The sequence below is a fragment of the Vicugna pacos genome, chromosome 6 (genome assembly GCF_048564905.1).
Source record: "Vicugna pacos chromosome 6, VicPac4, whole genome shotgun sequence".
NCBI classification, from domain to species: Eukaryota; Metazoa; Chordata; class Mammalia; order Artiodactyla; family Camelidae; genus Vicugna; species Vicugna pacos.
In genome coordinates, this window is record NC_132992.1 from 88,256,779 (window position 1) to 88,268,789 (window position 12,011).

Genomic DNA, 12,011 nt, shown 5'->3' on the forward strand with positions numbered 1-12,011 from the left:
TAACTAAACTTTTCAGGATGGAGGTGTAAGTCAGATGGTTACTTGAGATATTTAATGTGTTAGTTTTCTGTCCATACATTGTATATAAAATAATGCTATTTTAGGGAATGCCTTTCCATTTCAACATTTTGTGAAATAATTTTATACTAACTTATTTTAAAAAGTCAGTGTCATCACTGAGTTGCTTTTTGAGTTACTTGTTTTTTTGTGAGCATATAGTCTTTATTTCTGTTTAAATTGGGAGAGATACTGGACTTTTGGAATCTGTATCATTGGAAAATTTAGGCTATATCGCGAGTACTTACTTGTGTAAGTATACAGTTTTTTCCTGTCCTGTAGTTGCATGTTTAAATGAGTTTTCACATTAAGCTCTTAAAATACTGCTTTTCAAAGTGATCTTGTAAAAGAGTTTTGTTTCTCTCACAGCATTCAAAGTTTGGAACCATGAAATCATACTCTAAGGAATAATTACCAAATCTGTGCCAACTTTCTTTGCCCTCCACCTTTCCCCGAGAAAAGGAAAAAACCCAATTTTGTCAGTTGCATTCTATAAGTTTTCAAAATTAGCCAGTTTTTGTTTGTTTTTGTTTAGTGAAAAAGAAACAGACTGTAATATTATAGATACTCAAGTTCTTAAATAGAAGGAGCTCATTTTTTACTGACAGGTATATTTGGCTACGTTTAACCATATTGGCTTATATTTGGGCAGCTTTTAGGATATAATAAACTCACAGTTTATATAGATGGAGAACTAAACAGTTAATTTTAAGTAATCTAGTATATATGTATTTAGCAAACTTAGTAAACTTAGTATGATTAAAATGACAAGTAGCTATTTGTACAAGTTCTGTTTAGTATTAACCATGTTTTAACATTATCTGATTAAAATACCTGTGATAAGAATTTTGTTTGGCCTTTTGGAGGTGTTCTCATGTTAACAACTGATGAGAAGATCCTGGCTTTAAGAAGTACTAAGTGTTTTCTTTTTTAAAGAAATGCCTTAAAAATAATTTGACAGATATAAAATGTTAAGTTTTGTTTTTTTTTTTAGATTGATATTTTGTTTGCACGGTTAGCACTGCAGACTATTCCAGAAGACTTGGACTTACGAGATGACAGTCTGCTTAAAAACTTAGATATAAGATGCATAAGAAGTCTTAACGGTATGTTAAAACCTGCTCCCTTTTGCATAGTACCAGTTTTGGTCAAATACGAAAGTTTTTAACTCAAGTTTTATAATGAAGTTTTTTTACAAACATATTGTTTATTTATAGTAAGTTAAATAAAATGAGCTTTACTGAATAGTTAGATTGCAGAGGGGTATCTGGTAGTTTGTTGTCTTGCTATGTTATTTCCTTTATTCCTGGCACATTTAATTTAATAGGTTTCACCATGAAACTCTCAGTTTTAATCTTGGTAACCTTTGTACCGTTTCAACTGTTGTATTTAAAAGGGTTACCTTTTAACGCTTGTCTTAGCATTGCTTATTACCATGCTCTTGTAGAACAGTTCTTGAAAACATAACTGGATCAAACCTTCATCAGTATATCTGAACTGGAAGACATTTTAATTATGGGTTAAAGTTTGAGATAAGGCAAATTACAGTTTAGATTCTTTGGTTTAGGGTAGTATGTGTGCTGGAAGATAGAAGTTTTCTTTTTTTTCTTTGCCTTTTTATTAACATTACTGATTCTGCCAAGTAAATTTTTATTTAATTTGACATTAATCTCAGAAAATTTTAAAGTGATAATACCATTTAACTTCGATGATTTAATTTTGTTTTTCTCCCCCTCCCCCCACTCCTATTAATCAGGTTGCAGGGTAACCGATGAAATTTTACATCTAGTACCAAACATTGACAACTTCAGGTTAACCCTGAGAGCTATCAAACTGTGGGCCAAACGTGAGTTCAGAATTTGTTGGCTAGCTTATTAAAAATGTTTAAGCTTTTGTTCAACACTAACTTTTCTTTTTGCTTTTCCCTTGTCAACAGGCCACAACATCTATTCCAATATATTAGGTTTCCTCGGTGGTGTTTCCTGGGCTATGCTAGTAGCAAGAACTTGCCAGCTTTATCCAAATGCAATAGCATCAACTCTTGTACATAAATTTTTCTTGGTATTTTCTAAATGGTATGTGTTTAGATTATATTAAAATAAAATTGATTGTAGACACTGAAGTTTAGTCTTATTTCTATGACATTTCTGGAGCTGGTTTCAGATTCAAATTTTAGTTCATAATGTAGCAGTTTAGGTAGCCTGGGGGAGATCATGTTGTATGTAAATGGCAAGCCTAAATTTCATTCCTTTCCCCTAGCTTTCCCATGATAGTAAGGCAGGTGCTATTTGTACTCTCTAAATACACTCTGAATTTTAGCTATAATGTCTGCTAAAATCCAATGAGTTGATAGGTTGTGATATCAGTTACTTTGGATAAAACTTACATATACCACCTCTTTTAATTTACTCTTTGAGTTCTTCTAAATCTGTAGGCCATTAGCTTCTTGCTTTTTGCATTCAGCTGCCCATTTATCTTTGGTAGAGTATTAAAGATGTAAATGTATGTAAAGCTTTTAAGAATAACTAAGTGCTTGAAAAAAAAAGCAATTGATCATCCCTTTGAGATTAGTCATTAACTCAGGAGATTTTTTCCTTTTTTTAAGCTCTCTCATTTCAGCATGGTCACATTTGTCAGCCATTATTTCTTTTAAGAAAAGTAAGATGAGAGATTATTGCCATTTCATATTAGTTACTTTGGCTTAACAGGTTGAGTTCTTGGTTTTTAATCAAATTGATTTTAAAGATTTGTCTTTCCTCCCTATTTGTGCCAGCCTCTGTACCTCCTCCCTCTGAAAAGAATTCTAGTTATTTTATAAAAATCAGAGTTACTGGAGACATTTATAATTTAGAACTGTGCCACACTTTTCAGTACATGTGCTATAATTTATGGATTTGATAGCAGTTAATCATATAACCAGGTTTAATGAGAAAAATGTGAGAATTTCTCTTAAAGCTACACACACATAATAAATAATATTTTTAAGAAGCTAACGTTGATATTAAAGATAGTAAATGTTTTTTAATCTCCTCTCTAAAGGACTGAAGTAGCTAATTCATAGAACACATCTTGAAAACGTGTTCATGCCCCAGAGTTTTATTTCACATATTCATGTTGTATAACCTTAAAGTCATGAGAGAGAAAATTTTTCCTCGTCAGTTTTTATAGTTATTTATACTTCTTTGCCTATAATGAGCTAACTTTTTATCCTCAGTTGTCTTTGGATGGAGCTAATGTAAAGACAGGATCTTTGTCTTTTCAGAGGGGGTTTATCCTGAGGTGAACACATCAGATGCCTTGAGATAGTACTTCTTAACTTAGTGCTTTATCAGTTTTTTGAGAGGCACAGATGTTTGACTTCAGTCGGAGAAAACTACCAAATGGTTTAAGTTAATTTCATAGAGGAAAAGTATTTCGAGTAGTCTAACGTCGACAGAAAGGAGTAAAAGATTGTATATATACCAAGGGTGCAAAATGAATGAAGAAGGATCACATTCACAAATGCTGTTATGTTTAACAAAATACATAGATGGTAATATCCAATAGTCTTATCAAGTGCTACAATCTTTTTAAACAGGGAATGGCCAAATCCAGTCCTATTGAAACAGCCTGAAGAATGCAATCTTAATTTGCCTGTATGGGACCCAAGGGTTAGTGTATTATTTTTTCCCCTACAAATTCACACTGTGCAATAACAAGTAAAAATCATCTGCATAAACTTTAGGGAGACTTCCATCCTTTTACGTATGAGTGGACATGTTCGTATTACACTTTATTTTAATCTCAACTATAATTGTCCTGATGTGAGAAGCATAATTATGTACCCTGTAAACTACATTTAATTGTACATAGTTTTTAATATCAAGGTCACTAACATTTTAATTTATTCTACATAGAACTACCTTGTAAGTCAAAGTTGTGTGGGCATTTGTGCTTAAAAAAAAATAAAAGGATACTAAAAATCCCTGTATTTTTTTTGTTTGCTCTAAATATTCTGTTAAAATTGGGTTATTATAGGAAAGCTGTTGCTTAATGTTAACTGTGGCAGATAACTTCTCAGCAATATCACTTTTAATTGCTCTGATGTAATTGTAAAAATTGGTTTGGATAATTCAGATTACAAAGGCATGGTTGGGCTAAAGAGGAGCTTCCCTTCTGCTTCTTCGTAAGTTATGACCTTTACTGCTTACTCAGTTTAGCTGTTAACAACATGCACTTTATTAATTGAGAAAAGAAATTTAGGTTTGAATAAGGCTTTCTAGGTTTATAAAATTCCATTTTCTACATTAATTTGCTATTACGGTATCAAAAATGCAGTCAGTTTTAAGTTTTGTTATTGACATTAAGCTGTGTATTTTCAAGTTTTCCAAACCTCGTAGGAGTTTACAGTTTACTTTGTGGAAATATGCCACTTTTATTAGTAAATGGATTAAAATAACAGTTATTAAATCATTTCATTATCTCAGTGAGACCAACATAATGTAATTTCATCATGTGTTAATAAGCTTCTACTCCTGAGAAGTTAAAGGTATATTAAAAACTAAGTTTCCAGCTTGTTTAGAATTCGTTTTACACAGAACATATTGTAATATGACATTTCTCAAAAGTGTAATTGTGTGTGCATCCCTTTTTCTGTTGTTGAAAAAAGAAAAACTAAACATCAATAGATGCCCAAGTAGAACCTTTTTTGCTTGACAGGCACACTATTTCTAGTAAGGTTACCAAAATAGTCATGCCCAAATGATTGAAAGAAACCATTAGTTTAGACCAAATCTCTAATTCTGTAAAGAATTTCGATAAAAACAGTGTCTCTTTACATGGTTTTTCTTTCTCAACTCCAGCTATGAATGAAATAACATTTAATCATTGGTTCAGTTTAACAAGGGGTAAAAAGTCCAAGTGTCTGTTGCATATGTACTTGAAGAAACTGATTGGCTGTTGTTGTATGTAGGTAAACCCCAGTGATAGGTACCATCTTATGCCTATAATTACACCAGCATACCCACAACAGAACTCCACGTACAATGTGTCCGTTTCAACACGGATGGTCATGGTTGAGGAGTTTAAACAAGGTAAGTGTTTATGCTTATGCTCTCCTTTATACATGAAGGATTTACGTACCATTGTACACCCAGTAGTCGGGTATGGAGTTAAAGTGAAGAAAGCATTTGCTGAAGTGGATTTTGGTGCTTATTTATTGATTACAGTTTATATTTGAGAACTAACTCAAAAACCTTAGTTTAATTTCTTTTTAGGCAATTTATTTTTGATTGTATATTAGACGATTAACCAAGATTTAAAGCTGTATCCTTAGCTGGGCCTTTATGGTTTAGTGCCATACAGTTGCCATGTAAAATTATCAGTGAAATAGTTATGTCTCCAGTGGGTGACATGAGAGGATTTTCTAGGCTATTATATACTTGGAAGGAAATTTGAGCAGGATTTTGGCCAAACTGCCCATTATTTTGTAATAACCGCTAAACTTTTCTGGATCCCAGGAGTACTGCTAACTTGAAGGAGTAGCTACTGCTGAATGGCCTTAGAGGGAAGTAGCTAGAACGGGATTGTTTAATTTGACACAAGTCAAGGAAATAGAAGCAGTTCTATGACTACCAACTTCAAACTCAAGTGAAAAGTTCTTTTGTGTTGTCTAAAGAGGCTCCTCATGGGAAGATAGCTATTCTTTTATGGGAAAACTTTTTTAGAAAGGCAAGAAGCAAAGCTTATGGGAATTTTTTTTCTCTCGGGTAACTACAGTGCTTCAGTTTTGGGAGAGTCGTTCTATGAGCATGGCATTTTAGAGTAATGGTAATTTACCAGAAACCTGGATCTCCAAAAAAAAAAATCCTCCAGCTGTTTGGAGTGTATGTATGTAAGGACCTTTATGCTCTAGAGTCATAGACTAAAATTGCTGTGTTAAAATATGATTATAGAATTACAGTGAATGCATGTGGTATATTTAAGATCTTTGAAATTCTAGATTCTTAGACTGAAGCATGCAAACATTTTAATATGTTTTTAATTTAGGTCTTGCTATCACAGATGAAATTTTGCTGAGTAAGGCAGAGTGGTCCAAACTTTTTGAAGCTCCAAACTTCTTTCAAAAGTACAAGTATGTATTTTAAGGCATGTTGGACACGTTGCTCTCTTATGTATTGGTTTAATGGTAGCATATGTGACATCTCTTCTTGCTAGACTAATGTAGTTCTGAATTTTCCTTTAAACATCTTCTATACAAGTTTTCTTCCTGTCACAAAGGGCATACTGTTTTTAATGAACTCCTTATTATTTCTTTGTCAAAGCTGTAGTTACTACAGTTTTGCTGCCTGATGTAAATGAATTTCTACATTTGTAGCATCATAGGTTCTGAAGGCTTGTTAGTCATCACCAAAATTCTAAATCTGTATACCTGAACTGTTAAAATTTGTAGTTAATATTCTCTATTAAGTAACTAAATATTTTCAGCTAGTTCTGGAAACTTTATTTATCATTAAGTTTCTCTATAATATAGGCAAAGCTAATAAAAATGTCAGTAAATGTAGATAGTAAAATGTTTTCAGTAGTTACAGCACATGATTGGCCTATAATTTCCCCCTAATGTTAAGAAAGCCCCTTCACATATTTCTACAAATCATTTTCATGAACTCTCAGTGGGTGTAATATTTTTTTACTAATGGTTTTAATATAATGGTCTAATACCTTAGTACAGGTTAAAAGCCTGATTGTGTTGGTTTTGATGAAAACTGTAAGTTATAATAAACCTTACTTTTTAAAAAAAAATGGACTTGCACTTTTATTTGCCCTGAGCTGAAAACTTGCCAAAGTCCCACTTAAAAAAAAAAAATTTTTTTCTTTAATGCTTGAAACTTTTTGGACCATTTGATCTTGTGTTGGATTGTGTTTTGTAATAATCTAAGCAAGATTGCTTTATGCTATTTCCCCAATTAAAAACAAGAATGATGACCTTCATGATGTCTCTGTGTTTTGTTTCTGTATCTTTTGCATGAAAAAGCAATAATGGAGCCAGCTTAATTGTTGTGTTCTGGGAGCACTGCATTGTCAGTAAAATTTAAGTAGCATAACATTGAATGTTCTTGTTTATTACTTATTCCCCGTAAGTTGTGTTTTTCCATTTGACAGATAATTTTCCTTTGTTTTTTTTTATTTTAACTACTGTTGAGGTAGTACTTTTGAACATTTAAACTAACAAACATATATTCTGAACTTTAAAAACTATAACATAAAAGAGTACATGATTACTTGTAAGGAGAATAATAAAGAAATTGGTCTTGCGGAAGAGTGTCAGCATCTCGTAATCCCTGAGAGTCAGAGATGAGGCTAGATTGATTCTTTCTCCTGTCTCACTTCCTCTTGGGAGTAAGAGGTGGTAGAACAAAGTTCTAAGTACCTAAGTTCTATGTGCTTGCTTTTTCTCTTTGAGAAAGATTAGTGTTGAAATTGAACAAACCTTGATAACGTTATTTGGATAAACCTACATTACAAGAACTTTGAAGGTGGTTTTTAAAGCTTGATTGATTAATCTTTTAAAACTTAAGCTATCTTTCAATCTATGCCAAATAGTACCTATAAAGTCTTCTGCTGACTGATTAGAAGATTTATAGATTACTGTCTTTATTGGATTATTTTGAAACAATCAAAATTATTTTAGGTTATTAAAGATAACCTTATTTAAACATAGTTAAGTATGAGGATATAGTAACAAACAGATGAAATTATATCAGGAAAATTTAATTTTAAGCTGTGAGTCCTGGGAAAAAAACTTAAAAACTTGGCAACAATGGGCTAATTTTAACTGTACCAAATTCTACTTCTATTTCAAAAATTTCCTGTTAAAGAATTAGTGATTGCTGTAATTAGACTTAGATATGTTCTCAGATTTGAAGTTTTCTTTAAACGTATTGTATGAATTAGCCCAAAGATTAGCTATACGACTGAATTGAAATCCTTAGTTTTCCCTTGAGTCAAAGTTGGTTAAATACTGTATTTGGTATGTATAGGATTTTACGTCCTGTGTAACATACCTGCCTGCCATTCTTAGAAGGGAGGGAACCAAGAAAGAAATTTCATTTGTCTAAGAGAGCACACAAACCATTTTTCAGAAGGTATTAGTGTTCCTTGTGAAAAAAGGAGTAACATTGTCTTGCGAAATTGTATAGTTCTAAGAAAATATTTTTCATGTTTTACCTTTAAGATATTAAAGCTGACGTAAGTAACCAATAAAATAAATCATTATTGACATAGGAAATGTGAATATTTATTTCAGATGTTCCATTTCATTAGAAAACAGGGAAAGGTTTTAGGGGAAAAGGCCAAATCAGGAATAAGATGGATAATTTATAATTTTAAAGAGTATGTGTGTATAGAATAATTTAACCTTAAAATTTTTTAAAAACTTCAAAAATATGTGAACTGTAACTCCTGGACATGAGTTACTAAATGGAATTACAAGGATTTTTGTCTAGGAGTTAGATTTTCAGTGCACATACAAGAATTGAGTGCAAATTCTCGTTTTGAAAACTTAACAAATTGAGTTGGGATTTTGTTTTCAGTATCTTGGGTGAGTCTTGCAAATCCTTAATGGCAGGTTATTCCTATTAAACTTAATTACTGTATTTTATATCTTCCGCTTCCTATTTACTTAAGTGTGCCTGAGTAAAGGACATTTAACTTCAGTATAAATACTTGTTTAACACTTTGAGCTGCATTTAAACAGACACCTTTATGCATAAGTTATGTGCAGAGTAGATTCCCCTCATCTACCCTGGATTTCAGTAAGAACCAAAATTAAGCGCTTCAGGCTTTAAAATTTTGAATTGCCAACAAGATCATGCTCAAGTAGATTTTATGTTCTGCTGTAAATAGAGAACACTGTATATCATTTAAGCTTTTGTTCAAGACTCAGGTGGTCATTAAGGGTATCCATTTCAGTGTGGTAAGAGTGATTTAGAGACTTGAGGGAGTTTTGTCCCTATGTTAAGTGTACCCAGGCAACTTTGCTTTTTTTTGAGTTTTTGTGTGCATGCCTGCTTTCTATACTTTGTCTTCTCCTGTTGTAAGTTTTTAAACCTTTGTCAGAGAGTTCTTTCTCTATCCCCTACCCCCTTTAAAAAAAATCTGATGTCCATTTTCACATTCCTAGGGAACTGGAAATCAGGTTACTGAGCTTGTTAGGATTTTGTTTGATTTAAGAGCATTTAAGGCCACATGAAGGGTTTTTGAATGCATAAAATGCATGAGCTTTTAGTGCTTTTATGTGACTTTTATTGGCATATTTATTTGGGCTTTCTGTGTTTGTTCTGTATATTTAGTTTGCTCCAAATAATTGCTGAACAAATTAAACTGGTAACAGCAAGGAAGTATTGATCTGTATGGATTTGGATTGCGTATTTCTATTTCTGTTTACATGTTTTCATATTTATGTATATTAACCTCTGTTATCTAAGGTTAAAAGTACTTGAAGTTAATTTAAAATTTTTGGTCACACTCTTTAACTAGTATCTGGACTAGATAATGCTGTCAGTTTGCTTTTTGAGGTTGTTTCTGGTGAGAAGTTTGGCTTCTAACACCTAAAATGGGTTTTGTAGAAAAGTCTATTGGATTGAACTTTTTTTTTAGTCTTATGAAATTGAGTTATATGAATATACTTCAGTTGTAAATAGTTTGTTTTAAACAGGTTTAAAGTTGATACTTGGTCATGATGGTGTTTTCTGAAATGAAAACTTGCTTTTTCTCTAACTTGAGTGGAATTGGATTCCACATAGAAATCAGACTTCTTTGTTTTTCTCACATTAATGATGTCTGCTTCTTTGTTATAGAAATTCATACTGTTAATTGAAAAGAATCACGGGGCCTAACTTAAGTATTCAGTTTAATTTTTGCTACCTTTTAATTTGAATTAAAAAGCATGATGTATTTGATACTATTTTCGAAGTTACTGATGTAATGTGTGTATATTTAGTGATCCCATTTTTGTGGCCAAAGCCTTGGTGCTTTTATTTACATTAAAATGGTTTTGCTTTAATAGATTATATTTTAGTGAGATATCTCTTTATAGATAAAGCACTCCACCAGAATCATTGAACCAAATTATCAGTTGATGTTTATTCAGTGTTTTTGAATTAAGCTGCTTTTTGGGTAATTATTCATAAAGTCACCATCTTTTTTAGAAGAATTAAACTCACCAGTAGTTAGAAACTTGTGGAATTTAGCATTTATTATTTTATGTGCAAAGTGAGATTGCAGTTCTCTCTTGCTAAATTGATGCTGATCTGTAACTGTCACGAAGCTTATTACATTATGGTATTAATATCCAGCACAGAGCACTTAAATGAAATAAATAGCATGTTGTCTTTATCTTCAAAGGCATTATATTGTACTTCTAGCAAGTGCACCAACAGAAAAACAACGCCTAGAATGGTGAGTATAAGATTAGACTTTACCAAAAAAATAAACAAAACTTCAAAATGAATCAGATAGCCACAGAGCACAGTAGGAGATGAAAGTCCTTAAAACATCCAATTTGGTTTTGTTCATAAATGGAGCTTTGCTGCTTGTAATGAAAGTATAGGAATTTGGAGATCCATATACAACTTTCGTTTGCCTTATAGAGAGCCATGTATCATTTCTTAACTGTATATTTAACGTACTTTTTTCTAGTTAAATGATTTTTTTTTCTTTAAAATATTTGTGGGCATGTCTTTTGTGACCTTCCTAGTTTGAAATATGGGTTGGTTTTCTTCTTCCCCTAGTTGTTGCTTCATCATTTTTGAGGTAGAACATAAGGCTTTAGTTTTATCTGCGGAAATTTAGACAGTTGAACTGCCCCCATGTGTGTTTAAGTTGTGATCTTCATATTACAGCTTTACACAAATATACTTGATTTTGTGCATTTTATCTTTCTGAATTAACCAGAATTTTCATTAATAATACATGACATTTGTTCAGGGTGGGCTTGGTGGAATCAAAAATTCGAATCCTGGTTGGAAGTTTGGAGAAGAATGAATTCATTACACTGGCGCATGTGAATCCCCAGTCATTTCCAGCACCCAAAGAAAATCCTGACAAGTAAGCAGTCTTCTAACTCAGTCCAGTTTCCCCACCCCTTTTCAGTTTTTGCCATGGAAGTTTTATAAAGACAGTTTGTAATAACTTGAGTCACTACCCTGTTGATAGTATATGGCTCAGACCAGTTTGAGGTTTATGATTTATTGTTTCCTGATCGGAAACATTGAAGAGAAAGATGGCTTTCTGAGAAAAATCACCCCTGAAATAAATTGTTTTTGCCGATAGTGGTGTATGGTAATGAGGTGCCTGTTAACTAATTTGAGTTCAGATTTTGTAGATCTGCACTTTAACATTTCTTAACATTCCTTCCCCCCTTTTTTATAGAGTAGTTTACAGAATAGCTGCTATACCAAACATCAATCTTTGCCTTTTATCTTAATTTTTCAAAAAAACAGAACATTCTTTAATTGACCTTGCAAAAATTTGAATTGTGTTAGATTCTGGAACATTGAGAAAATGTTGTTAAAAGCTGCCTCACTTCATTCTTTTAAGGGTCTTTTATAGATCAGTTTCTGGTTTGATTGCTGCTGTATTATTACCTATATGAAATTCTACTTTGCCTACACTTCTTTGTTGTATTTGGAGGGTGAGGGGAGTTTTAGTAGTGAGCTTTAAAAAAAAAAAACAAAACAGTAGCATTAAAGGAAGATTGAAAATACTGGAGAATGGATCATTTAAGATTATGCTGTAATAGAATAGCTATTACTCTGATTCATGTAGAGTTGTCATTTGAGGTTTTTATAATTTTTGTTGTTGTTGTTGCAGTCTTACTTATTAAAAGACTGTGATCCATTCAGTAGATGTATCAACCCATTTTTCTTGTTATGCTGTGGTCAGATTGCTGTTCATGTGGCCTTTTCAATTTTTAA

At 32.3% G+C, this 12,011-nt stretch overlaps 1 protein-coding gene across 7 annotated transcripts in view; it reads left to right on the forward strand.

The window, feature by feature from the left end:
• The window catches only part of PAPOLA (poly(A) polymerase alpha), a 53,420-nt gene that overhangs the window by 20,627 nt on the left and 20,782 nt on the right, over nt 1-12,011 (forward strand). For all 7 annotated transcript variants that reach the window (XM_015247668.3, XM_015247669.3, XM_015247670.3 and 4 more), the window contains exons 7-14: nt 1,052-1,163; nt 1,814-1,903; nt 1,994-2,132; nt 3,635-3,707; nt 5,009-5,129; nt 6,085-6,169; nt 10,441-10,494; nt 11,023-11,142. In XM_015247668.3, the coding sequence (XP_015103154.1) occupies nt 1,052-1,163; nt 1,814-1,903; nt 1,994-2,132; nt 3,635-3,707; nt 5,009-5,129; nt 6,085-6,169; nt 10,441-10,494; nt 11,023-11,142 (794 nt within the window). The remainder of the gene's footprint in view (nt 1-1,051; nt 1,164-1,813; nt 1,904-1,993; nt 2,133-3,634; nt 3,708-5,008; nt 5,130-6,084; nt 6,170-10,440; nt 10,495-11,022; nt 11,143-12,011) is intronic.